We start from the raw sequence: 27,972 nt of genomic DNA on the forward strand, positions 1-27,972 counted from the left end.
ACAGTGGATGTATTGAAAAGTAAACTTTTATGAAGCATAAGTGAATATACTCGAAGACCACCGGCAGCCCGACGGCCCCAAAGCATCACCATTGAAAATAAAGCCATCATTTGATCACGGAAGCCTCTTAAGACTCCGTCCTCAAACGTGGTCATCGCACTTCACGTCGCATCCTAGTGTATAAAATCCTCATTCCTTACAAAGGTTTACACTTATATGTAGGAGTAATTCCAGAGGAATACAATAATCTGGTTTATTGTCATTGATAATGACAATGGGAAACAGTGCTCATGCTGCTGTAAAAACAATGCAAAGGCAGTGAAGTGGTCTGGATAACTCTGCCATGTCATCATCATCATCCTGCCCTGCCTTCTGTCTTAACAGCAGCCAGATGCAAAAGAGATGGAATGTATGTTACTATAGTGTTAAAAAAAAATCCATAAGATGCTGTTTGCCTGCAGAAATCACCGTTACAAATCCGATTGCACATAGTGATGTTCGTACAGTACATTCACAACAAAGGCAGCTTCCAACCCTTCATTCAAGGCTCAAATACATCTCCACTTGGAACGTGCCTCAAAATTGCTAAAATCGTGTAAACAACGACAACAACAACCAACAAATAGATCCGGTGTTTACAAACTCCACTCACGACCCAAAGCATGAGGAACAAACTATCGAATTAGCTTTAAGACGTCTTCACTTTTCTAAACCTTCAAATTGTTACCACCGTTTACATACATTGTGATCAATACATCACGAAAAAAAATAAGTGACACACCTTGAATAGAATTCTCCTTTCCAAAAATATATATATTACTATTAAAAATAATAGTAATGCAAAATTTAGAATCAGATATTTTCTATCTAAACATTTTACTTTTTGATTTATGGAGACTCAACGTAATATTATGAGCTATATGCCTTTGTAAACAATATTATATTGTAACTGTATAAACGTTTACATAGTATTTGTATTTATCTTTAGATATAGATATCAGTTTACCACAAACGCATGTTTCTCCTTTACACTATTGAAAATGGCAGCCATGATAATAAACTCATTTTCAATACATCTCGGAAATGCCAATTGTTGTCACGGCTCATGTATTGGATTTCACTAGAGTTTGTATTATGTTCCAAACGTCATGTGTTCAGTGAGTGCGGGGGGGGGGGGGGGGGGGGGGGGAGATGTGGTGGGCTGGGGACTATCAACTACATTAAAAAAAAAGGTAAAGTCAAAACTTGCTTCATTTGACTGGTTTGTGCAGGCGTTAAATGACAAAAACACCAAGAGGTGCTCAGTGTAGTTCCGTTCACAGTGAAAATGTAATCGCTTTCAAACAAAGGTAACCTTTCTAAAGTCGGGAACTGGTCTCACTTCATGACAATCCCAGCTAATCATGCATTTCACATCCTATTTTTTGGGGGGAAAATCGCGCCAGCAAAAGCAGCGGGTGTTGCCACCTCCATGCGGACGTAGCATGTTCCCAGCTGACCCCCAGGAGAGCGCCTAAATGCGGGGGTTCCAATCACTGCGGTGCGAGAAAGGCTTTGATTGGAGAGAGGTGAAGTAAAAGCATGTTGAGCTCATACCGAGTTTGGCGTCCGCCGGGCCTGTTCACACCACGTCAGCGCATCGGCTCGGCAGGTGTGAAATACGTTCGAGCTGTTATATACAGTGCAAAGGAGGAAGGAATCGGGGCCCCCCCTCTCAATTTGCAGGCATTCAGAATATCAAGGCATTCTTCTTTGGATTGTTAAGCCCGGGTTCTGTCTCTAAACCAGTCAAGTCAACGCGGTGAGGACCTCGCCCTCGCCCCCCAAAAAGCCCCGGCGAGTCTTCCTGGCCAAAGGATGTGACGACCAGTAGAAAAACCGGTCACAGGTGCAGCTGTAAAGTTCTCATACCTGATTATATTGGGATTAAGAAGGGTACATCTGATTTGAGGGTCGACCGTGCCTGGGATGACGCGATCGGAGTCAGCGTGCAAATGTCGACATGGAGGTCCTAGCGCGGCCCCTCCAGGAGGGCGCCCCCTCCGCGGCGTCCTCGGCGGGCTCGTCGCGTTTGCGCAGTTTGGCGCTGAGCCGGATGATCCCCTGGTCCCAGTCTTCTGGAAGGAGCAGCATGAGAAAACCCAGACAGATGATGGAGACGGCGATGAGGCGCACCGTGTTGAAATTAATCTCGCACGTGTAGAAATCCACCACTGGGAAGGTGAGGAGGGAATAAACATTCATGAGGAAGTTTCTTTCAAAGTCCCCATGATTGGAAAAGGTATACAACCTAAGGAACTGTCCTCAAACATTTAGAATAGCAAAATACTTTCTTTCCATGAGAATCTCATGCTTAACGCCAAACCTTAAAGCAACTCTATGTCGTACTTTCACGGGCAAAATTGAGCGACTGAAACCATTACCGTATTTTCACGACTATAAGGCGCACATAAAAGTCTTAAATTTTCTCCAAAATAGACAGGGCGCCTTATAATCCAGTGCGCTTTATATATGGACCAATATTAAAATTGTTATCACGATAAAATTAAATAAATCAGTCGATAGGGTACACCATCTCTCACAACTACAGCAAGCAGCCCCCGACTCTATTTTTCCCGTAGAAAATGTACTGTGCAGTGACTGCCGGGATATGTAGTTCTTTTGTCAATACACCCAATGGATTGTGGCCTGGCGATCGGCATCAACACAGCCTTGCGAAGCATGGAACACAGCCCCGGAATAGTTACACTACCTACTAGCTAGCTACTATTTGCGAATGGATTGTGGCCGCCTGGACGAACGTATAAAACTCAGCGTTTTCGATGACTAATTTGGACAATTGTTCAATTTGGACACAGAAAATCAGGACTTTGATGGATTTATGGGTGATGATGACGTGACTAAGTTGTAAAATGGCTAAATAAAGTACAACCAAACTCAATTTTGCTTCCGTTGCCTTTTTAAAAACATGTTTTTAGCGTGTGGGTGTAGCGTGCAAGAACTATATATCCCAGCAGTCACTGCGCACCGGAAACCGGAAATAGAGTCTGGGGCTGCTTCCGTTAGCCAGCGCTATTGCGGTTCGATATTCATATATAATATATATGCGTCTAAAAAACGGTGCGTCATTTGTGTGTTTAAAATACAGAAATAGCACTCGTTACTGACATTGCGGCTAAAAATACGATGCGCCATATAGTCGTGAAAATACGGTACATGCAGTCGTGTGGTACAGAAATACTTACTGGCATTGACGGGAACGCTTAAGACGATGCCAAGGGATATAAAAGTGGGATATGTGATGGCGATACCAAAGTTGACCAGGATGTTAAAAGCTGTGTGAAGAAGCAAAATTAGGAGAGTAGTGGCAATTAGTGCAAAGAATGGTAATAAAAATGAGACTGCGTTACTGCGATTTGCATACCAAAAAGCAGAGCTGCAACCCCACAGAGGTATCCCCAGGGGGTGTCGTCAGGCGATTCAATGTACTCCACTTGGGTAAAATAGAGGACAACAGGCAGGATGCTGAGAAAAACAAAGTTGGCTCCACCCACGATGCTCAGAAAAAGCGCAGCCTCCCCAAATTTGGCACTGCCTAGGACCATCTTGAAGAGAACCTGGCAGGAAGAGGAGGAGTTACTCACAAATGCAATGTGAGCTCCTGTGGAGCAGCATGAGGGTGACCTTCAATAAATACGATTCAGTAGCGCACAGGCTCGATCATGTCTTTTCCTTCTTATACAATACATACGTGCCGTCTAACACCTCTATAAGCCTATTATTTAGTGGTTCCCAATGTTAAAGGACCAATATGTGAGATTGATGGCCAAAAACTGGGACTGCAACAAGGAGCAAAATATTGACAGACACAACATCGCTCTCCCTCCTCTTTGGGCAGCTAAGTACTTTGCAATAAAGAATCAAACTGCATTATCATACGATGTTGAATTTCAATCAGAAACTTAAAAAATAAAAATACTTTTCTGGAGACAGAGTGAATAGTGAAAATTTTGAGTGAAAATTTGTTGTGCTGGCCAGTAGTACAAGTACACATATTTGTATGACAAATACACATACTTGAAGTAGACGTACACACGCTGGTAGCATTAGTACATGTACACAGTTGTAGTACATGTACACAGATTTGTAGCACAAGTACACACACTTGTAATACAAGTCTACGCAAGTGCACATACAACATGTGGTTGTACTAGATGCAGAAAACATGACTACTGAAATATTAGGTCCGGTTCATGAATAATTGCAGTGCCAATCTGACATATACTACTACTTTAAACTCCTGAGACCCAAACTCTTGCAAGGCATGCCTTTTTATTTTCTCTGATATTTAGGCTGACCTGATGAGTGCAAAAACTAAGAATGATCTTTTTAGATGATGTAGTTTCTAAGAAAAATGATGTCCACATCATAAGTGGATGCCAGGCCCTTGTAGTCCAAAATGTAACACTGTAGTCTTGTGACAATCAAAAATGTGATGTCCACGCAGGAGGTTAAGATAGGACGTGTTAGGCTTTCTTTCCTAATGAAATGGCTAATCCAACTAAAGGATGTTCAAAACAGAATGAAATAAGTCCACCTTGTATAGTGCAGACATGGATGCCGAAGTCACGACCAGAGTGATGCCAATGACCGAGTGACTGTGGAAACCGTCGGCGTAGGTCATCATGACGATGCCCGCAATAGCCAAGATGGCCGCCACGATCTGCAGACAGAAGAAAAGGATGAACAACACGGTGTTCACAGCGTGGTGACTTTTTGACCGCTGCTGCAGATGGCCTCCACTTTGTTGCGCTCTAATTGATGCACTGGCTTTATTACAAAGTCAGCAGAGGAAGCTCCTGCGGTATTCTCCCAGTTGATTGTCTCCCATTGATTCACACCGCGAGCGGGAAAGCACGCAGTCCTCCCATGCAGCTCGCCGTAAATCGGAGAATGTACAGTATGTTTACGCTGGAGAAGATAGCGAGCGGTCGCGGCTCTAGTTTAGTGGATTACTTGCGCATTTAGAGAGGTGTCAGTAAGATAAATGGGCGCTTGCGTGCTTGGACTGGGACAAAGCCCTCCTAACAACATCCCTTCCAGGCCTGCCACCTTTGACAAACGGGTTCTCTGCAGGCCGCCTGTCAGTCAAGATGGAACGCCGCGGCTAACGGCAAGGTCAACAACCTCATACTTTAATACACTACTTGATTTTGTTTTCAGGCGTGTCAGCACATTGCGGAGATAAGGTCATGACTCCATTTAATCCTGTCGACAACGAGGGTTATATCTATCTATATAAAGTACAGTGGACTTTATATTGACTGCAATTTACATTATTCAGTATTTGTATCTAATTTCACTAGCATTCATCTCATCATTTCAAGAAATAAACCACGTTTTTGTCAGACGACAGCCCAAAATAATATAATTAATGAGTAGATGAGAAATCTCGTGTGATAGAAATAATCCAAGTGGAGTTTATGATCCAGAGCTTTAACACAGTGGAATTTACATTGGCACACAAGTGAAATAATAGCATCGATCTATTTGATAAGCACAGAGGGATGAATGACATGCTTTCTCTTTTCACGCATGCCGTTGGGATACTGCTCCAGCATCCCCTGCATTGCTGCAGACATCCAAACCTCGCAACTCGTACCACAAAAGATGGAAGGAAAGACATTTTAGGGGGGCTGCGGGTGGGAGAAAGAGAGAAGTGGGATTATATCTATCTGGCTTTACTCCTTATGGAAGCCTTTCATCACATATAATGGGAGGAGGGAGCCATGCTTCAGCGGTTGTGGGACAGAAAAGAGAAGGACGGGCTACCATCCCGCAAAGGACATGTGCAGGGTGGAAACATGGCTGACTCAGTGTTCCCTCCATAACAAACACAGACGAGTACGGTAATGCACCCTTCAATCACACGGTTCATGATTGGCACGTGTCAACTCGGATTATTCTGTGAGTCAATTCACAATCCGAGTGACGTGTATATACAGAAGTAAATAGATACAAGTACTCCGTATTAAAAAGGATGAAACTTTTTAGAAAATATATCTGTATTTAGGGAGTATACATTTATTTGTCATCCCTCTAAGATACTGCGTTGAATCCCCTACACGCAAAATGTAATATTCTGCACCTTGCCCTGTATTCCACGTACTGTTATGATTTCTGCAGAAGACTGTTTGTACTGGTTTTATGTTTTTCAAGAACTATAGCTTCATTAAAATGAAAAACGGATTATTATAATTATATTGTTATTGTGTTTTTACTTTTCCGTCTTTGTGATTGTCTCTTTCTTTTCACAGCAGACGTTTTAAAATGCACCATAAAAAAGTTCTTTTAAATTATCATTGACGAGAAGTCATTGGCTTACAGCTCGTTCTGCAAATAAACCATTATTTTATTTAACGTGGCCCACAAAACTTCCTTAATCTTATTCGCAGAGCACATTAACAACCGCAGCTTTACCAAATTGCTGTACACAAGATTGAAAGTAAAGCAAAACTCACTGCACACAAAGCACGATACCATGTCTTGTATGCACCGACCGGTAATGACTTCCAGACTCACCCTGACACCCATGAAGCGGTCTCGAAGTACAATCCAGGATAGCAGGAAGACGAAGGCCTTGTTACAACAGAAGAGTGCCGACACGTCTGTTGTATTGATCTTCCTGAGGGCCTGCAGGTACAAGTAGTTGGTCAGGATCCACAGCAGGCCAAAGGGGGCCACCTTGGTGAAGAACACCTTGGGGGTCAGCCCGTCGTCGCCGAAAAAGCGGCAACACTCTCTGGGCACACACAAAACCGGGTGAGAAAATCTCATTCAATATTCCCATATATATATTTATCAAATTCAAGATACAATCTCGTGCTAGTCGTCTCTCCCGTACCCTTCTCGGGGTCGCGGGGTGCTGGAGCCTATTCCAGCTGACTCAATCAGAGCAAGCTGGTTTTCCGCTACTCAGTGTTATCATTTAGAATTTAATGCATTCTGCCGCAGCCCAGCCGGAGGTGGATCATTTGTGAGCGGCGGAAAATGCTGACTGACTATCATTCCTGACTGAGCGGGGAGGCCTTTGAGGTTTCCTGGCTCGGATTGTTCAACAACACATTGGGGTGAAGCCCCTTGCGAAGGTGTGTCGGCGTGCAGCCAGTAAAACAATCGTGTCCTCGAAGTGAGGGTACGGGTGATAGCATGGATAACTTGTTTAGCTGCACCAGCGACAAGAGGTGAATTGCGGGTTTTTAGCGGTCTGTTTTTTTGGTACACGGTCAATTGCTCGCCGGTCTTTTAGTCGCCGATCTTTTGGTCGCCGGTCTTTTGGTCGCCCGGAAGGTAAGTGATAATTACCATTTAAATCGTTGCTCAAATTCCCTAAATACAAACTGCGAATTACTATTTTGTCATACTTAATGCCCTAGTAATTATTAGGCTAAAGAAAAGCTCCACATTTCCCGGACTTTTATTGTTTTTTGTTGGAGAACTTGTTAAGACCCTGACTGACGTAGCTTCTTAAAGGGACAACGCATGTACATACAAACTTCTTATACACTCACACGTCGGCTCAGTGAAACTGCTCATGGCCATTGTTGGCTTTTATTGATGCGAAGACCGTGTTGTTTTACCTTGTTTTGTCGCCGGTCTTTTGGTCGTCAGTCTTTTGGTCGCCCGTTGTCGCAGTCCGGGCGACCAAAAGACCAGCGACCAATCGACCGCCGACCAATCGACAGCACACGTTTTTTTTCTGACAGTAGGAGGAAGGGTGTCGATTTTTGGAGTCAAACTAACAAAATTGTCAATCAGAGCAATAACTTCGTCCAAGTGTTTGATCTGTTTGAATAGGGCTATTTTATTTCATCATATTCAGAAAGCCCCTAATGCCTTAAAAGTGCTGTTTTGGGGTTGTCAATTTTTGGTAATTTTGTAAGAGAGGCTATTCTTTTTTTCCCCCAGATTTCGAAAATGTTCAAAAAAATACACTTTTGGGACAGGGAACAGCGGTAAACTTTTATAACGCGAATCAGTACTCTTGGCACAGCCCAAATATGCGCCGTGAAAGTGTGTGGCAAGAGTCGGACGGTACAAATGATTTGTGAAGAAGGCTGCTGAAGGTCACAAATACTTGGCTGGCGCTGCCTCGGCAGTGGTTACGTTGGCTCTAAAGATTTTAACGACGTACAGCGAACACAAAATTTAATTTCTGACAAGCAGTTCATCAAGTGTTTATGAAGGACGCCAATGGAGGACAATGTCAAACAAAGGACATGGAGTCGTTTTCGATTTAAATTGGATTTAAGAGGTTTTTCCATGCACGGTTCTTGTTTTCATTTAGTGCCTGATGCATGAATGCCAGTATTTTCAATTATTCAGAGTGTAGTTATTCTATACCGTATTTTGTGGACTACAAGTCGCAGCAGTCAAAAAATGCATAAGGAAAGGGAAAAAATATTTAAGTCGCAGTTAAGTATAAATTGCACTAGCCAAAAAATGCAACATGAGGGGAAAAAAAATGTTACCCTAGAGCACGTGTCAAAGTGGCGGCCCAGGGGCCAAATCTGGCCCGCCGCATCATTTTGTCTGGCCCGAGAAAGTAAATCATGAGCCGACTTTCTGTTTTAGGATCAAATTAAAATGAAGAGTATAGATGTATATTACATTTCCTGATTTTCCCCCTTTTAAATCAATAATTGTAATTTTGTAATCATTTGTTCTGTGTTTTTTGTTCAAAAATCATTTTGTAAAATCTAAAAATATATACAAAAAGCTAAAATAAACATTGTTTTAGATTTATAAAAAATGATTATTCAAGGCTTTTAATCCAGTTATTTTAATCCATTTATAAAAAAAATAAGTATATTAAAATAAATATTATATCTAAAATGGTCCGCCCCACGTGAAATCAAGTTGACGCTAAAGCGGCCCGCGAACCAACCCGAGTCTGACACCCCTGCCCTAGAGTATTAGTAATACAATATTATACATTAAAGTAATAGGAAAATATGGAAAAAACAGTCAAAATATGCATCTGTTAATGTAACATTAACATTTTTTTGCTAACGATAACTTAAATAAAAAATACAGTATAACAAGCTGCTAGAGGTCAGAGTGAAAAAGAAAAAAGACCCAGAAGTCACTGGGCCAGCCAAACTATGAAAACAAAGTGCGACTACAGTCCGGAAAATATGGTAATCACGTTGCACTCACCTTAATCTCTGCCTGGCCGTTTGCCTTTCCGCACTCTTGCACAGGTGGCCCACGTAGTAGAGCGGAAAGAAGAGACAATTCCACGTGGTGGCGAACCATGTGAGGGTGAAGGGGGCGTCAAAGTGCTTAAAGGTCAACTTGGCCAGCTGGGTGGAGCCTGCCCATGACGAGCAGACGCACATGACCATGGCGACCCCCCACAGGGCCTTCCGCACCTGTACCGCCGTTATCCGGATGCAACAGCGCAGCTTCCGCCTGCTGGAGTTGGACTCTGGGCACGCCGGACCCGCCGCCGACTGCACATCTGGGCCGCTGTGCGCCACGTGCTCCCTGGGCCGCTCTTCCCCTGAAAGTTTTATGAGTAGGTCCACTGTTATGCGGCAATCTCTAAATTGGCATTTTACTTTGAAATAAATACAGGCTTAAAAAGTAAGACAATTTTTTAAAAAGGCCAATATCACATCTAGTGATAGAGTACTATTTGACAATTATTTGACTATAATTTGTCAATGGTACTGTCACATTTTGTTGTGATATATATACATATATACGTATATACATATACATACATATTCGTATATACATATATATACATATATATATATATATATATATATATATATATAAATACATATACATATACACATACATATATATATACACACATATATATATACACACATACATATACATATATACACATACATATACATATATATATATACACATACATATACATATATATATACACACATACATATACATGTATATATACATACATACATATACATATATATACACATACATATATATATACACATACATATACATATATATATACACATACATATATATACACATACATATACACATATACACATACATATACATATATATACACATACATATATATATATATTTCAGCAACACGCTTATTTATTTATATATTTATTCATGTATTTATTTATTAACCTTCTTATTACCTATCTATTTATGTCTAAAATGCCTTTCCTATGTCTGCATTCTCACCCTCTTGCTACTGTGACAAGGAAATTTCCCGAATACGGGATGAATAAAGTTATCCAATTCAATCCAAGGTAAGTGTTTTTATAAATACATAATATTAAAAAAATCTCTATTTAAACAACACTCATCCACCTCTATTTCATTGGTGTTTGACTGCAGCTCAACATGTCCTGCCCTATTCTGTTTAAAAATAGCTGCTGTCACACTTTAATTGGCATTGGTAATCAATCAGACATCCGAGTTAAAACACTCCTTATCCAATATGACAGGCTGAAGCCAAACAGAGGGCAGGAAGGGCAACTATGATATAGACTACCTACTTACTACGAACTAGCCCATTAAATTCAATCAAAAACGATTTATTAGCGTAATAGAAGAACACGACATTTGTAGTGTGTCATCACCTAATATGGCTCACGCACTTTAAAAAAAACTTCTCGTTCAAGCGTGTTGTTCTCGGTGGTGGGCCGGCCTGCGACCCTGCCCGGCGGTCTCATCACATCGCAGATTAACTTCCTACCGCCCCCGGCTTGAACTTGCAAAAGAACGTCTCTGTTTATCCGTGGCGAAAAAGAACCCAAGTGATGCAATGGAGTGAAATTCTATGGTAGTTTTTGGGTGAGAGACAATACTGTGACTGTAACCGTGATCCCGCGGGTTGCATTTGGCAGCAATGAAAGCTGATTCGAAGAGAATTAAGTTTCTCTATTCTGAGCTTGGAGAGAGCTTTATCTCACTCTGAAGGTCATGCCGCCTTGTTTATGGCGGCTGCGTTTCGTCCTCGCCATCGAATCCCGTGGACCTGCGCCCCGCACGTAAATCCTAGCAATCCAGTGGTACGCAATAGAGGCCCTTGACATTATTGTAAGCAACAACACACTCCTTTCACTCATGATAACAACTTTACCCCTGCAATTCAGCGACTGATTTCATCGCCAGTGATGAATATCTGTGACAGTGTATTTTCATTTGTCAGCCCATTGCTGCAATGACTCAATTATTTAAGGAGGACACACCTTTTTATTTCTTACGCCTTCATACGTGGCTTGACAGTGACTAATGTTGCCGTAACAAGCTCTTCTAGCAGGAGTGAACCAAAATGTGAAGGGGGGGTGGGGGTGGGGGGGTGGGGGGAGAGATCTATTACCAGAAAAAGACAGTTAATGACATTCGGAGCCATTACCGACTGGTATGACGGAGTAGTTACGTCCTTATCAGGACCAAAATGCTTCATATTATCACGTTTGAATCAAAGGTTGTGGTCAAGGTCAACTGAAATACTGCAGGATTTTAAAAAAATCCATTTGAACGTAAACAGAAGAATGGATGTTCTGTGAACGTGTTGAATTTCTTGACATTATTTAACTTTGGTAATTCGTCTGTATGCTTCCTTAGATCATCAATCTATATCCCACATATATAGTCATGGATATTTCAATTTATAATAATAATCCCTAGACTTTGACCTGTAGCTCTGCAGACATTGTGTTTATTGTGCCCTCTAAAGTGAAACACGAGTTGTTAACAGGCATCTGAGAATAAAACAGGAAACATGAGGAGAGTGGTTGGCATCTTTTCGACAAACCCTCAATCCACTTTGACAGCGGCCAAGTTCACTCCATCACCCTGGCAACGTGCATCAAGGAACTCTTGTCACATTGAAAGACAAACAAACATATTCAAGCCTTCTTTTTGAATAAATATGAATTATGATCATTTGTCATAAGATGACAATTTATTCACGGAATAGCTAGAATAACCATAGATGGGTAAATATCCCAATACGGTCATATTGGCATGTAAATTTATCTGCATCAACGAGGCAGCACCCCAACACTACCGTCTTTTTCCCCATTTTACTTCACGCTCCCCTGCTTCTAATTCCCAGGCGTCTCTCCGGCCCACCCTGCAGTGCCTGCAGTGCAGATGTCCCGCTGATAAATAGACGCAAGTCCAACAACGTTCCCAGCAGACCCCGACAAAATCACAGTACTGCCGTTCAGAATTTGTTTGATGCCTGTTTCTTCTTTCTTACTTTGTTCAAAAAAGAAAAAAAACACGATTTTAAGGAACTATGTAGAATTGTCAGCACCGTTTTATGATTTTTCTATTTATAGGTCAGACTAGAAATGTGCACAGCCACTGGTAAGTGGGCTGGTAATCTAAAATGATAAATAATTTTATGGTTTTTTTTGCTCTGAGACCATAGACTGAAGTAGAAAAAAAAAAGTTTCCCCACGCAGAATATCCACACAATAAGGGAGGGCAACAACTAGGAGTGTTTTCTTACTTTCCCATAACTATAGGTCACTGAACTTGGAACAACATAAAGTGAAAATAGTGAAAATGTCAGTGTGAGAAAATTAAATGACAGACAAGGACTTTAAATGGGTAAAGTTTTCTGCCATTTTTGAGTACTGTGCTTACTTACGTGATCACAATAAGCCTTCCTACACCACCGCTAAAGCATTCATACACTAATTTTGAGTTTAAAATTTAGATTTTAGGCTTCAGGGCTTTTTCCCCGCCACAGATGGTGTTTTCATGGAATATTTTATGTCACACTATGCAGACTGAATTGCGAGAACAAGACTCATAAAAATTGAGACGAATAGATAAACCAGAATTGAACACTCTTTTCTCACAAAGCTTAATTCATTGTATAAATTCGCCAGGAAAAAAAAAAACACAAATCGACCATGCTGTAATGAAACTATTATTCAGCCTTAAATGGCAAAAAAAAAAAACATTGGAGCAATTCAACCATCAGAAAGAATCTATTTTGATGCTAACATAGTATGGCCAGCGACTCAAATATAATAATAATAAAAGGTCTGCCTTTGTGTAACTTGAATGGATGAAATTCAAGTACTGTAAATTGAATAATGTCAGTAAGAAAAGCAGATGACTCACTCAATCAATTTCTCTACAGAGAGTCGATACTTGAATGCAACATCAGTTTTGACCCACAGCTTGGGCAACATTTAATGGACATCATGCGGTCAAGACAAATGGAGCCCAATGGGAAGGTTTGATGTGGTGAATTAAGACGGCTTTCCTGGGGGAAACGTCATCTCTCCGTTCAGTTATCAAGCCTAAGATGGCTTTTCAAGAAACTGCCGGCCTCGTATGAACTTCCACTAACGTGGGAGGAACGCCCCAATTCCCCAAAGACACAATAACTTGACAGACTGAAGAAGAAATTAATAGCAAAGCTTTGTCTGCTTGGATTTTTCAAAAGAGCTAGTAAAAAAAAACTAAAAAACAGCAGCATGAAAAATCACCAGTATTGAAATATGCAACATCGAAGTTCATAATAATGATGATTTTTTTTACCCATGTTGCAACTGTCACTAAATTCAAGCATATTTAGTATCATAGTGAGACAGGTGGACAATATGTCTAAGTGTACTACTCCAATACTATAGACCATATGTGTCAAAGTGGCGGCCCGGGGGCCAAATCTGGCCCTCCGCAGCATTTTGTGTGGCCCGGGAAAGTAAATCATGAGGTCCGACTTTCTGTTTTAGGATCAAATTAAAATGAAGAGTATAGATGTATATTAAATTTCCTGATTTTCCCCCTTTTAAATCAATAATTGTAATTTTTTAACCATTTTTTTCTCTGTTTTTAGTTCAAAAATCATTTTGTAAAATCTAAAAATATATTTAAAAAAAAGCTCAAATAAAGATTGTTTTAGATATATAAAAAAACTGAATATTCAGGGCTTTTACTCTAGTTCTTTTAATCCATTTATTTAAAAAAAATCTAAATATTATATCTAAAATGGTGAAATCAAGTTGACGTTAAAGCGGCCCGCGAACCAACCCGAGTCTGACACCCCTGCTGTAGACATACTACATATCACTAAGCCCAAAACTGTAATAGCTTCTTTGTTACCTCTGATATTTATGTGCGACTGCATATTTCAAAAGAATACACACTCACAAGACAAGAAATAGACCCGTTGTTGCAGTGCAGAAGAAATAAAGGTTCTGAAGTCGGCGTTACATAAGAAGCGGAATCTCTTCCTCCCATGTGATTCCCTCTTCAAAGGGCTGCCGAACACTCGCACACGGCCGTACGCAACCTTCACTTCCTCACAAGCGCAATAGCCTCGTTCGTCAAAGATATTTAAAGTTCCTTTATGTTTACCAAAAATGATTGTTACTTTAATACTTTTGCTGTCTCCATCAGACACCTGCACTAATGTATAGGGACTGTTTTATTCATACCAGTAATTCCTTTAGGGCACTAATTGTTAGCATTTTGAATACATTTAATATTGTTTTGACTGCATTAGTCCACAGCTTTGAAGCGTAGTGTAAATGGTTATTTTCTATGTCTATATGAGGCAAGTTCTTAGCTATTGACAAGTCTAATCTACCCCAAAATCAACTGGCATCGTCTGAACCAACTTAAAGTGATATGTTTTCTGTTTTAATAACAAGAACTTGCAATACTGAATCAGAACAGTAACAAAGCATACCAACATAAAAACAAACACTTGACGTGGCAAATGATTTTTAGCTTAAAAGCATCCATCCATCCATCCATTTTCTATCCAAAAGTATCTTGAACTGACATTGATGGGTCACCAGTCAATTGCCTGGCAAATTAAAACACAATTATACCTCACACTCCTCCCTAAGGACAATTTTGAACCTTCAAAGGACGCAACATGCTTGTTTGTGGTAGAAAAACATAGAACCTGAACATGCAAATTACAAACCAGAAGACCATAGCGTCACAAAATCAAACTCTAAACCTCACTGAGCACCAAGTGCTGCAGTAATGAAACAGCAATGCAGCCAACTTCCAACATTTAACTACTGCAGCCTGCTCAACCAAAAATGTATGCACTTTCCCATCAACCAAGCAGAAATATTTGGAATAATACATGATGAATGAACCAATACATATAATGGTATATATGCTGTATATATCATTCACACTGGGCTACCAGAAAGCCTTTGGAATTTACGCATGAAAAACAACCGCAGTCTTTTAAAAGTTGATTTGGAACTGACTTAACAGCATGTGCTCTTTTTTTAACAGCTGCCCCATGCATTATTGATTTAAATTTTATTCAGCTATACTACACATATACATAACAGATGGTGTCACAATAGGAGCCCACACCAGACAGTCAGCTTTTATGCAAGGCACGAACTGAGACAAATCCTGTCAGGACTCTTGTAAGAACTTGTAAAAAAAAAAAAAAAATTTGCAAACAACTTGAGTCCTTCAGAGGTAAAGAAATTTTGTTTTGGTCGTCAAATAAACTGTGCCACAAGTTCAGCATCCTTATTTAATCCACATCTAACTTTCAATGCAAACACCGACCATTAGAACTGGAGATAATAGAGTACATATCTATTATAAACACACACAAAATAGTTTTTTGTTAAATTCTTCCCAAATAAGCTTCAAATTAGATCAGTCAGATTCACTTGATTGTAATGTTATGTCAAAGCAGCTGTCTATTGTAATGTAAATGCATATTCATAACAACACTCCCGGTAATGTTACAACAGTCCAACGATATTCCTTGTGTACCAGACCTGACAAATACATTGAAAACATTGCATCTTTTTACTGCAGTAAAGCGAGAGGTAGGGTGACAGCAGGTAGTCGAGTGAACAAAACTGAAGCTTGGGGATATATTAGATATTATTGGCAGTGCGGCACAACAACAACATGACACAAGAGAGGCGTGTTGTGGCCCTTTCTGATATAAATCTTCAGGCTGTGAGAGAGATTAAGACCATTCGAAAAGGAGTGCAACATTTGTTTGTGTCCTTTCTTCATGGCTGGGATGGGGACTGCAGACTGAGGAGGGAATCCCTGCTGCAATAACACTCGCATGAGGAGCAGCCCAATGAGCAAAGGAATGTGTGGCTAGCAGCAGCAACATCCAAAATGGATTGAGACACACGGGGAAAGCCGTAGCTCTAATTTTGCCAGTAAAAATATGATCCTGCCTAGTTTTTTTTATAGAAAAGAAATGATTTCCGATACCCGAGTACTGCCAGGTGCCCTTGAGCAAGGTCCTGAACCTCTGAACACCTTGTTACATGCTGGGAAATGGGTATTTTTTTTACTTTGGATTGGATCACCGTTTTGTTGAAATACAATGTAAATATAAGCACATAAGGGGAATAATGTATTGTGTATATTTTTTTCCATATATTTTCTCTAGTGACTAGTTGTCAATGTGTTGTGATTGTAATTGAAACTCCAGGTTGTCTTAATTAAACAGTGTGTATGGCAGTAAAAATATTTTAATATGATATTACCTCACAATCTAGGGATTTAATCTCATTATGATTTATTATTGTTTTGGTGCAAGTTTTTATGAAGCTTGTCAAAATGTAGCAATGGCTTTTAGTTGAACATGAATAATTCATTAAGATAGGTTAAAGTTTTTTATTTTTTTAAAAACTGTACCAGAGATGCACACACTATACGTATAGAATATATAAATATATATATGTATATTTGGTGTCCGAAGCAGGCAGTGTGTCTGCCCCATGTAGCGCAATGGTGAATTGTCTGTAAATGGACATGCACTCTCACTCTGCCAACCTGCCTGCCTGCCTACCTTCCACTTTGGTGAGGGTGAGCACCGGACTGTTGCAGGCGGACAACGGGGCGACCCTGGCCGAGTGTTTCTTCATGATGCCGAGCTCGGGTGGGCTGAGCTCCGGAACCGCTACGACTACATCCCTAAAGCAGATTTAGCCCCCAGTCGCCGGACGCCGGACGTCTTGACGGGACGCTTTACGTTCCGGGAGCCGGTGTCCTTGCTCCTTCCATCTAAGTACCCCCCCTTTTCTCCTTTCGTGATGATCGCTCCTTCCTCGTCCGACCAGAATCCCTCTCCTCCCCCGAACATCCCTCCCTCTCTCCTCCCCTGAACACCACTCCCTCTCTCCCTCTCCTAAATGAGTGCGTTTGTCTGGTGCAGGTCGCTCTACAGAGGTTGTCAAACGTACGGCTTGCGGGCCGGGAGCGAATTGATGCCTGGATTATCTTGGAAACATCAGCACTTATTTACAAGAAAATCATCCAAAAATAATAACCATAATCATATCGATTCATTCAATTTCCAAGCCGATTATCCTCACGAGGGTCACAGACGTGCTAGAGCCTCATGTCCAAACCACTTTGACGGAGAACAGCAATTCTTTTCCTGCTGAACTTCTACTTAAACTATACAAATAAATCCATCTTTGTCACTCCTAGACTTGACCATCGATTTCCTTACAAGTCAACTGCAATCACTTCTTGAGCAAAAGTCTCTAGGAAGTAAAAATAACAAGATTATGGTCCCACCCGCTGCAGTTTGGAGCCTTAAAATGTCCTACAACATTTTAGAGTGTTAGTCCCTTGACCTCAAGTTGATATCAAATTCAACAAACCATGACTTAATAGCTCATGGAACTGGTATTGCCTAAAGAGAAGGTGTTCCTCTGCAGAAGAGTCCTAGAACATACACTGAAAAAAAAACTGAAAATAACAACAGACCTAAATCTAGCCTAACCCATGATTGATTCATGAATTGATTGAGGTGTGTCTCAACACTTTTGTTCCCAAAGTGAATGCACGTGTCTGAAGTGACTATGTACTTGTGTGTGTGTGTGTGTGCGCGTTAGCTGCTATGTGTGAGGGTCTGCCTGAAGGAAGCTCCACTGAATAATTCACTGCGTAGACTGCACACTCGAGCGCCAATCCATCCCCTAACCTTCTTTAACTAGGACAGGGAGCTCTAAAAAAGACTGTCCAGGGCAACACTGACGTCCCTCCTCACCCACTTCAGCCCTCGCTTCCTCCTCCCTCATGGTTAGGTTGGAGGACACGTGCATGCATGAACGCACCGTGAACTGAGAAATTTGGTCTCAGTTCAAATCCTATTGTCGCGCGGCCACAGTGAAAACTCCCACGAGTCAGCGTGACTTCCAATCTGAGAAGAAGGGCAGCAGTCTGTGTTTGGGAGTGACTGCTGTCAGCTTGCAACGTGAGCGGTGCAAGAAAAGGATGGATGAGATTGTGAAAGGATCCCAAACAGTGACATTTTGATCTGTGAGCAATAAACTGCTCTGCGATGCTAGGCGACAACACACTCACGCGCAGTGTGTAATCAAGCAAGGACAAAAGGAATTCTTTGAGGATTATTCACGAGGAGTCATTTACATCTTAATGTTCAGATTTGAGCCAGTCAAACATACTTATATGCGTTCTTTGAAAATCCGCGATTTGGAGTACAATCACGTTTAATCTATTGGTTATGCAAGCAAAGTACAATGGTTTGACCGCCAGCCTGCAGTTTTCTAGTACCACTTGCGTCTTGTTTTCCAATGGCATAGGAATTCAACTGCAATAAATAGGCATGGTTTTATTTTATTTGTTTATCAGCCCAAGGATGCAAAGCGGAATTTTCTATTTGTGACAAATGAATACGATGGAAACCAGTTTCATGCTTCCTACACCCTGTAAAAACAAAACGTCCAGGCTGGAGTCTAATTTTTTTGTTTAAAGTCAACTTTGAGTCCAATGAGGACAAGCCTTGTTTTATGCAATATATGAAACACCTGACATGAGGCGGTCTGTTTTCATCTTTAAACGTATAATATTCTGTGATAAACTTAATATTCCACCCTTATACGGACTGCTGCCTTTTAAACTTACTGATGCGAGACTTTCTATGAAGTGCGACCACTTCTAATGAAGTCCATAGGCATCTATTTAAATGGTGTCAAGCTGTAACACTTGATGACAGCTCTGCCAGTAGTTGCTCTCCACATGATAATAAGAGAGTGCTGCAGTGCCATTAAAAGCACTCTTGGAGAGGAAGCAGCTTGCATCAGGCTGCATCTCAAATTTGAGTCACATTAAAAAAAAAAATTCCATTCTAAAAGTGTATTGACATACAAAGTTTAAACAAATCCCCCTTCAAAAATACCACTTGATATATATTAGGCCTGCCAGTGCAGTGGTTAAAATGTCAACATTGTGATGCTGGAACAAGCCTTCCGACTGCATCTCTCTAACCTCGTGAGAAATGAAATGTTTCCTTAAAACAATGACGTTTGCGCCCTCTACTGCTAAACCAGACTTCAACTCTATACAAATGCGAGATGAGCAAATCCACTTGTCTCCGCCAGCAGAGAGCACTGTGGTCCCACAAATTCATGCAATCATTTAGGATTATGAAATTGATGCAAGTGGTAGTGTTGGGTTCAGGACCACACAATTGGACAGCGCCACATGCCTGTGATCAGAATTCACTTAGACCAGGACGAGAGCAAGAATTTGGGGAGTCGAGACGGAGAGAATAATCAACATAAAAATACTATATAGCATAGAGGTTCCTTCATTTTAATATACATAATACCGAGTCGATTTCCACTGCAATATTATATTTCTATAAAACACAGACATAAGATAGTGTAAGAATAAACACAAAGGAAAGCCAAAGGACTGAGAAGTTCTAAAATATCATTCATTTTATCACTAAATAATATCCCAGGCAATTAAAATGTTGTCAATTAGTCGATTACCGTGTTTATTCGAGTATAACGTGCACCCATAATTGTGACTAAAAAATTGGTATACATTCACCAAACAATTGATTGCATTCTTCTTGAGTATTTTTTTCTAAGTCTGAGCGCCGACCAATAGAACGGGGTCTTGCGCCCCATCTGGCGGGCAAAGGCAGGTTTTTTTTGTCTCACCTGCGGAAGGCATTTGTGTATAACGCGCACCCGAACTTTGCTTCAGTTTTTTGGTACAAAATGTTGCGTGTTTTATTTTAATAAATACGGTACTAATTTTCCAATTAGTGGCTGACGGTCATCAAACTTCATTTTAAATAACACTACTTCAGCAATGCAGTATTAAGAGACAGCTTATTAAAAAGAGAGAATAATGCCATGGCATTAAAAAAATCAATCCCAATTTTAAGAACGTTTCTCTGTAACAAATTCATAACATACTCCACTAATACTTTAAGGCGCTTAAAACTTAAATCAGGAAGACCTCTTCTTTTGTTCCCCTTTTATACAGTTCTCCATGCACTGAGGAACAAGATAATCTGATACGCTTGCAAACATCTGCTGGATCCCAAAGGAAGCCCGTTCAGATTTTCACAGCTCACAATGACATGCCAAACACAGCCCCCATAAATTAAGGCTGTGTTTATGCTCCTGCCAGCAACATCCATGCAAACATCCTCACTCCGCTCAGAAAAAAAATGAAAAACAAAAACAATAAAAATGCCAATATGGTTTGTTATTCCGCCCTGGGATGCGTTGCCAGATTGCACAGGAAAGGGTCACAAAGGAAACAAATAGAAACAATGGAGCACTCCACTATTTTGTCTTTCTTGGCATGTCTTGTGCGTGAAAAAATGGAACTGGAAAAAAGGCAGAACACACCATGCCTCAAATTTTGGATTAACCACGCATAAATTCATGCACTGCAAAACACCCAAAAAATGATCATGAGTCATAATCCAGAAGAAAATAGTACGAGTTATTATAGCAGCCTTAACAAGTTCGAACAGAGCAGGGGGGAAAAAAAACTTCCACGCTATCTACTTCTGATCACACACCTTTCAAAAAGTACTTCTATTGGAATGCTATGAAAGAAAACACATACAAAAAGAAGCTTTTTTTTCTCCCCGTCTCCTCAGGCAACAGTAAACCTTCAAATTAGACTCCAGGGAATGACGTCAAGCTTTCTTGATGCTTGATACAGCTTTTCCCATAACAACCTCTTGCATGTCAGATTTGAAAAGAATTCCAATTAAGTGCCAAAATAATGAAAGGCTGAAAATTGCAAGATTAAACTCAATTTATCTCTGATCCTTTTGGTTGACAAAATTCCCAATTGTAACATTAGCTTTACTGCTAATTGGAGAACATCCAAGATTAGCTTTAATATTTAGTCAATCACTTTTGGAACACATTCGAAAAATGTTTTAGCTCAGGCACGCACAAAAATTTCACAACACACTCATTAAAATGCTGAATGAATTCACATATTGTATAGTCAATTGAAGATTTGGCCTTGTTTAATTTAACATAAAGATAAAATACTCACAGGAACTCATGAATTATTCATCTGCCATCTAATGGAATAACCTTCACTTCTGCCTGTTGCTTTACCTTACTAAAAAAATAGATAAGCAACTAGAATCTACTTTTAATTAATAAAATCCTATTTTCTTCTAACGTACGTAAATGACAATTTCCTGCAAAAATTCCCAAACTAGTGGGCGATGATACTTTGGTTGGGAATCAGTGCTGTACACAGCGATAATAATAATATGTGCAGTCCATGCAATGATCACTAATGTAAGAGAAGCATCCACTTGAGCATGAGTAACCTTTTCCTAAAATTGGGACCAAAACAAACCATTTATTTACTGAAAGCCTCTTTGGTTATAACGTTAAGATGTGGCTATCGTCGACCAGTTTCATGTAGACCAGTGGTGTCAGACTCGGGGTGGTTCGCAGGCCACGTTAACGTCAACCGATTTCATGTGGGCCGGACCATTTTAGATAAACTTAGATAGACTTTTTATAAATGGATTAAAAGAACTGGATTAAAATCCCTTAATATTCAGTTTTTATAGATATAAAACAATGTTTATTTTAGCTTTTTTATATATTTTTAGATTTTACAAAATGATTTTTGAACTAAAAACAGAAAAAATGGATTTAAAAAATTACAATTATTGATTTAAAAAGGGGGAAAATCAGGAAATTTAATATACATCTATATTCTTCATTTTAATTTGATCCTAAAACAGAAAGTCGGCACTCATGATTTACTTTCCCAGGCCACACAAAATGATGCGGCGGGTCAGATTTGGCCCCTGGGCCGCCACTTTGACACATGTGATGTAGACAAAGTAAAGCCTTACTTGGATATGGTCATTATCAGAATTTCACCAAGCAATATTCTCCAATCAACACTTTCAGATCCCGAATTGCGAGCATGACCTCATTTACACTTTGCCACCTGTGATCCCCTATTGCCGCTCTCCTATGACCACGAAGATCTAGAATGTGCAGATTAATACCATCATGCGTCACCACTTTAATTAATTTTGATGGAGAGAAAAAAGGTGGAAGGATGTCTCTAGTGGTCGACTTGTTTAAAAAAGCATTTAGTAATAGAAAACAGAGCACTCAATCCAGGCATGGCAATTATACCTGCAATAAAATCTGATGACGCAAACACTACAAAACATATAAATACAATTTCTCAATGAAATATTAAAATACAACAGCCCTCCCGCCATTGTGATTTGTCCGACTTTGGGCTAAACCACCCTTTAGTGAATTCTCTCCTTTAAAGCCATATAATATAGTGGTTTATTTGCAGTAAGGAGATAGATGTAGGATAATCTATTCATCACTCTATATTATGCATGTGGTGTTATGCAACACGGGTTGCTCCAAGAATACTACAGATGGACAAAATGTGCATTAAGGAAGCATTCCAAGCACGATTTTTCCATGGACGTGAAACTGTCATTGTTAAAAATCTATCCAGAAAATGTGACTTTCAGGGATAGCGTGCTGCATAATTTCTGCAACATGGCACTAAAACATGAAATGCTGATTGAAATGACGGAAATGCAAACGCCTAGAGAAAAATATGTTGATTCCTGTGCTTTTTCAATTTCCAGTTCAGAGCAGAAGAGTATGAATCTGGGCGCATGAGCACGCTGTCATACCGACTGTGTTCATGGCAATAATGCGAGTGAGCGCCAGCCTACAAGTTTTCTCCACCACGATGCATGATGCGCTTTCTCTTCCAGTTGAACACACACGATGAAAAGGTTCACTTGGGAAATAAAGCATAAAATAGTTGCTCTATGCGCTAACTGTATCAATCATTTTTCATGCCACTTAAGAACATCGAGTTAACTGCAAAAAATCACTTGCACCGCCACAGTGCTGTTTTCCTGCCCACTAGGTTTTTGCTCTTCCTCCTAATTGCCTTGTTTTCCCTCTATTCGAGACTTTGATTGACAGCCTTTCCCAGGATGCCTTTTCCACAACCCTGCTCCCAATAGATAACAGCAAAGAAAAAGTGTGACAAGAGAATATTGGATACTATTCGGCTGATATTTTCGTCTTGAATACATATTTAATGAAGCTCTTTGAAAAATATCTCACTTAAATTTGACATAATCCCTCACTTACCGTGGCAGTATAAAAGTACACAAACTCCCTTTTTTCACGTTACAGATCCGACTTACGAATTTCCAAAACTGACATTGTTTTGAGCTGAAAACTTGACATAAATGTGCTTTTTTTATGGAAGGTGCAGCAACCCATTGGGCAGAAAGCCCATAATGTTACACGTTTCAAAATGGCGATCTCAAACTCAAAAATAAAGTTTTCTTAAATCTGTTTTACACATCACTTTGGCATAGGGGGTGTATACATTCTTACTATTTGCCTGAAGACACCCAAATTATATCAAATCAAATGTAGGTAGAATGTGTTCCTAATTTTCCATGTGAAAGTAGGACAAGTTGGGTTTCCCATGTCGGCTTCTGGCTGGATTACATGGACATAGTCCAATTGTCAATCCGAGTGATTGCTGCCTTGCCAGGGCTATCATAGTCAGGTGTAAATGACCTTATAAACCCTGCAACCTGATGTGCTCCATAGGTACAAACGATGAGCTGAAATCAGAAGCCAACCTCATTTCATGCCTTGTCAAACTCAAAATTTGGAGCAGAGGTTGAAAGCGAGCTTTGGAGCGGTGAATTATAAAAACAGTTGCTACTCTGGGGACACCTGTCGTGACACCTTGATGCGGCAAGGACAAAACTGTCTACTTTTTTTATGCTGGCCCCTTTTTTCTTTTTGGTCTTTTTAACATGCATCCTATTAATACAGTAGCAAATGAGGCTCAAAGTGAAGGTTTGGGGGAAACATCATTGTGTTTCTGTAATCTGGCTACCATGGCAACAAGTACTCCAACCTATTCCACCCAGATGATTTTCATATAAATCAGGTTTGGTGGACATTTCTAATTCAAATGTCGCCGAACATTAGCATATAACGTGCAAAAGTTTGACATGTGCAAAGTTTGGTCTCAGGAAATAAAGCAATTTACCATTAATTGAGCTAGGAATGTCTGAATCAAGTGCAAATGAGCAGCAGGGGAGACACCAGAGGCATAAATAATGTCAAATTAAAATTCCCTGCCTTAAATCAGAGCAGTTTATAGATGAAGATAAACATTGTTTCACCAACCAAATTAAGTGAACTTAAAATTGCATAATGATATTCATTTGTCACAGAACGGTTCTGAAATAAAACATTTTTGAACGTCATTTTATTGTATTCGTGTCAAATATGATATTCTGGCATTTCTGTTTAGTTTTTGGGGGGGCAAAAACATTTGGAAGGGAACAAAATAGGAGTAACATTTTGTCTCTGACCTTTCCATTGACATCAAATGCAACAGACAGAAAAAACTGCGGCCATGTTTAGATGCCTGGCGCATCAATGTGAATATTGGTTGATGATATAGAACCAGTTCATATTCAGCTTTGGCTGCAGAGATTAAAAATAAGAGTGAAGCTAAAAGCTCTGTTGAAAAGAAATCTTCAAAGAATCATCGGTTCAAAAGGAACGTTTCAACTGTCTAACTGTGCAGGAGTCAACACTCGCTCTCCTAGGAGCACCTACCTTGAGCAACACTGATGCATTCAGAAAATTATTCTTGAAGGATGAGTGGCATGGAAAAATATGACACTACTGTCTAATTGTTTTGTATGAGAAATTAAGAAGACAGTCCTCTAGCTAAAACCATTGTTTGTCAGTAGGGGACTTGCAACATGATGCAATTCAAATAAACATGATTTCTCTTAAAGTCAACACAAGCAAAGTTTAACATTATATAACTTTCCACAACAATTACCAAATTGGTTTTGAATATTGCGATGCAATGTCTACCAGCTAATATAAAATGAATGGAAAGTGAGGTTCTGACACATTAAAAGCGACTGTTTAACAGTCAAAATAAATGCTAATTTTCCTCCCCCAAAAAATACGACTCTAAGTGACTAATGTGAGTTTCCCTTCGTCACGACACATTTTTGGACTGGTGTAATTTATACACCATAGCAGCCTGTAATCAAGAAAATATGGGAAATCCACATTATATTATCCATTATTGACACCACGACACAGCATTACTCCGCAATAGCATCAGTGCTGTTCTTCATGTCTTTTTACTGAATCTATTCTTAAAGTCACATTCGCTGATGCCGCACACTCCCTTAACAAAGTCTCCTCCAGGCATATGCAAATATCTGACACATTTTACACATATCTTATTGAAGTCTATTTCAATTCTAGAGCTAGAAATGCATCTCATTAACACTTCAAACATAAGCAAAATATGATCTCTCCAAATCAGATTTGGACCTATTATGGGTGTGACTGGAACATAACCTGGGTTCACTATAATAACTACTCCACACACAACAAGCATCTTCAAAATAAAATTTAACCACACCTGTAAACACCTGCTTGTGGCCTTTCCAATGTCATTAAAAAATGAGAAATATGAACCACTATGTACAAATGGAAGGTTGCAACTTACTCTTGTAGCCGGCACTCCAGGGCTGGTAGCCATAATATCCGGTAATCCGCAATATTCGCTCCTCGATGGACGCGCTGTTGATGTCCTCAACTGAACGGGAAGACTTGAGGTCCTCCTTGATGGCCTCGTCCACCACGAGATACTTGAGCTGCCTGAGCTGAGGGCTGATGTCCGAAAGCCTTCTGGGGCTAACTTCGGGCGATTTGCGCATCCCGCTGGAAAGACAAGGTATCAGAAGGTTGGAGGTGCTCGTGTTGACGGTGCCCGATAAAGAGAAAATCAAAGAGTTCTTGCCCATCGCTACCACTTCTTGATGAAATCGGATTTGTCTCCGGTTGCGAGTGTGCAGCTTCGTAATGTATCTTGCACAAAAGTCACACATCTCCTCACAAGTACAGTAACAATATCATCATCCTTCACTGGCCCTGTCTCAGCTCGGTTATTATGCGAAAAGACATTAAGTGGTGGTGACTAGTGTTGCGATATTGCATCGGCCTATTATGGCTGCCCAACTACTTTTCCAGGCTTGGAGAAAACTAAAGAATCAATCACAAGTTATTTGCGGAGACGGAGATGAAATATTTGTGATGGCTCGGGGCATCATGAGTGTATACATATAATGGAGGTCAGTTATTTCATACTGCAGAGTCGCTCACAAGTGTGGTTAATTGAGGTTGGTTTTATTTCTAGCTGGTGGCATAAAACTAATACGATAATCATTTAAAATGGCCACAAACATTACACCAATTGAGCTGCAAAGCGTCTTAAATTTCACTAAATTTAGTGCGTCCCTTACTCTTATGCAATCAATATAGAAAAGTGAGTGGAATTGTTTGCTTGCAGGATAAATACACATCCGTTAAAGTAATAATATTCAATGGACTAAAACAGTACTAATAGTGATTGATCTCACTTTGATGCAACATTACTGGATGAGTTTGACTTAAAAGTGGAAGATAGCGAGTGTTGATAAATAAAACAATTGTGGGCAAACATTTCAGGTGGATTTAAATATACTTATGTAAATTCTCCTAATACTCACAGTTGCTATGCACGCAACAGGTTCATTCAATCAGCAATTAGATGATGGAACCATGCAAGTTAAACGGAAGGAAAACAAAAATGCTTACACCGGCATCAAGTTAGTCGGAGGTCCGAGGTAGCACATGCAGTCCCGGTGGGGGGGCCGCCCGACGCGGTCCCACACGCTGGCCTCCCCATGGTCGTACATCTGGGGTCACTGCTTGGAGATCCCCCGGTCAACAGTACACGAAACTGGGGAGAAGTAACATGATGGCTGCTGCAGATTGTTCCACGCGCAAACATATGTCTGCCTGCCCCTGACCACGTTTCTTTCTCCACTGTCGTTTTTTTCTACTATCCTCGCTGTCAACTCATGTGAGCACTGCAACAGCGCCGCCTACAGGCGTTATGAGGAATGCAGAAGAGTTAGGGGAGTCGGCTTGCAAAATTCAATAAGATCTCTGAAGTCTGAATGTAAAATAACTTTCCAAGCTTCCCAATGGGACTTTAAAGCTACCAAATTTGAATTCATTAATATTCAAATAACTTTAAAGCTGAATTTAACTTTTTCACTGCCTTTTTACTTTTTTTGTTAATGACTGTCAAGGCAACCAAACATTTATGGTTACATTCAGTCATTAATTATTATTATCATTAATTAATTCCAATACAAAAAGTGTTAATGCAGGGTTTTTGTTCATTAGTTATATTCTTGATTTACATCAGAGATTATGTCAAGTCTATTCCTTTATGTATGAAATAACTATTGAATGCATTGATTGCAAGAATAAAACTCTAATGAAAGATTTATTCATTTAAATGACGTAGTTGTGATACCACTTTCTAGCTTTCACATACAAATAAGAGAATACGTTTCAGACATTTCTACGTTAGCCCATCAGAATGTGATGTAAAAAAAACTGTTTTTTTTTAATCAAATTTTAATAGATGTGTAATGGGAAAGAGAAGAACCTAAAAATGTTTTAAGCCATAAACTTTCATATCAGTGTGCCCTGAGGGAAATATTTTTTACATCACACAATAGAGCATATAAATATT

General features: G+C 40.0%; 1 protein-coding gene across 6 annotated transcripts; it reads right to left on the reverse strand.

Annotated features, from left to right (window-relative positions):
- Nucleotides 1–8: 8 nt before the first annotated feature.
- slc35f3b (solute carrier family 35 member F3b) lies at nt 9–27,293 on the reverse strand. Of its 6 annotated transcripts, XM_077613729.1 has the most exons (10): nt 27,021–27,293; nt 25,891–26,105; nt 9,220–9,565; nt 6,583–6,802; nt 4,598–4,723; nt 3,425–3,617; nt 3,246–3,335; nt 2,176–2,213; nt 1,912–2,117; nt 9–1,846 (listed from the first exon to the last, which is right to left on the reverse strand). In XM_077613729.1, exons 1-10 carry the CDS (start codon nt 27,119–27,121, stop codon nt 1,789–1,791), a joined length of 1,593 nt encoding a protein of 530 aa, XP_077469855.1. In that variant the 5' UTR covers nt 27,122–27,293; the 3' UTR covers nt 9–1,788. The 6 variants fall into 6 exon arrangements, 5 of the variants coding, with proteins under 5 accessions (XP_077469855.1, XP_077469854.1, XP_077469857.1 ...); XM_077613728.1 differs by having other exon boundaries at nt 9–2,117; nt 27,021–27,292; XR_013303953.1 differs by having other exon boundaries at nt 1,829–1,846; nt 1,912–2,213; nt 27,021–27,291.
- Between the last annotated feature and the right edge of the window lie 679 nt (nt 27,294–27,972).

The sequence above is a fragment of the Stigmatopora argus genome, chromosome 11 (genome assembly GCF_051989625.1).
Source record: "Stigmatopora argus isolate UIUO_Sarg chromosome 11, RoL_Sarg_1.0, whole genome shotgun sequence".
NCBI lineage: Eukaryota > Metazoa > Chordata > Actinopteri > Syngnathiformes > Syngnathidae > Stigmatopora > Stigmatopora argus.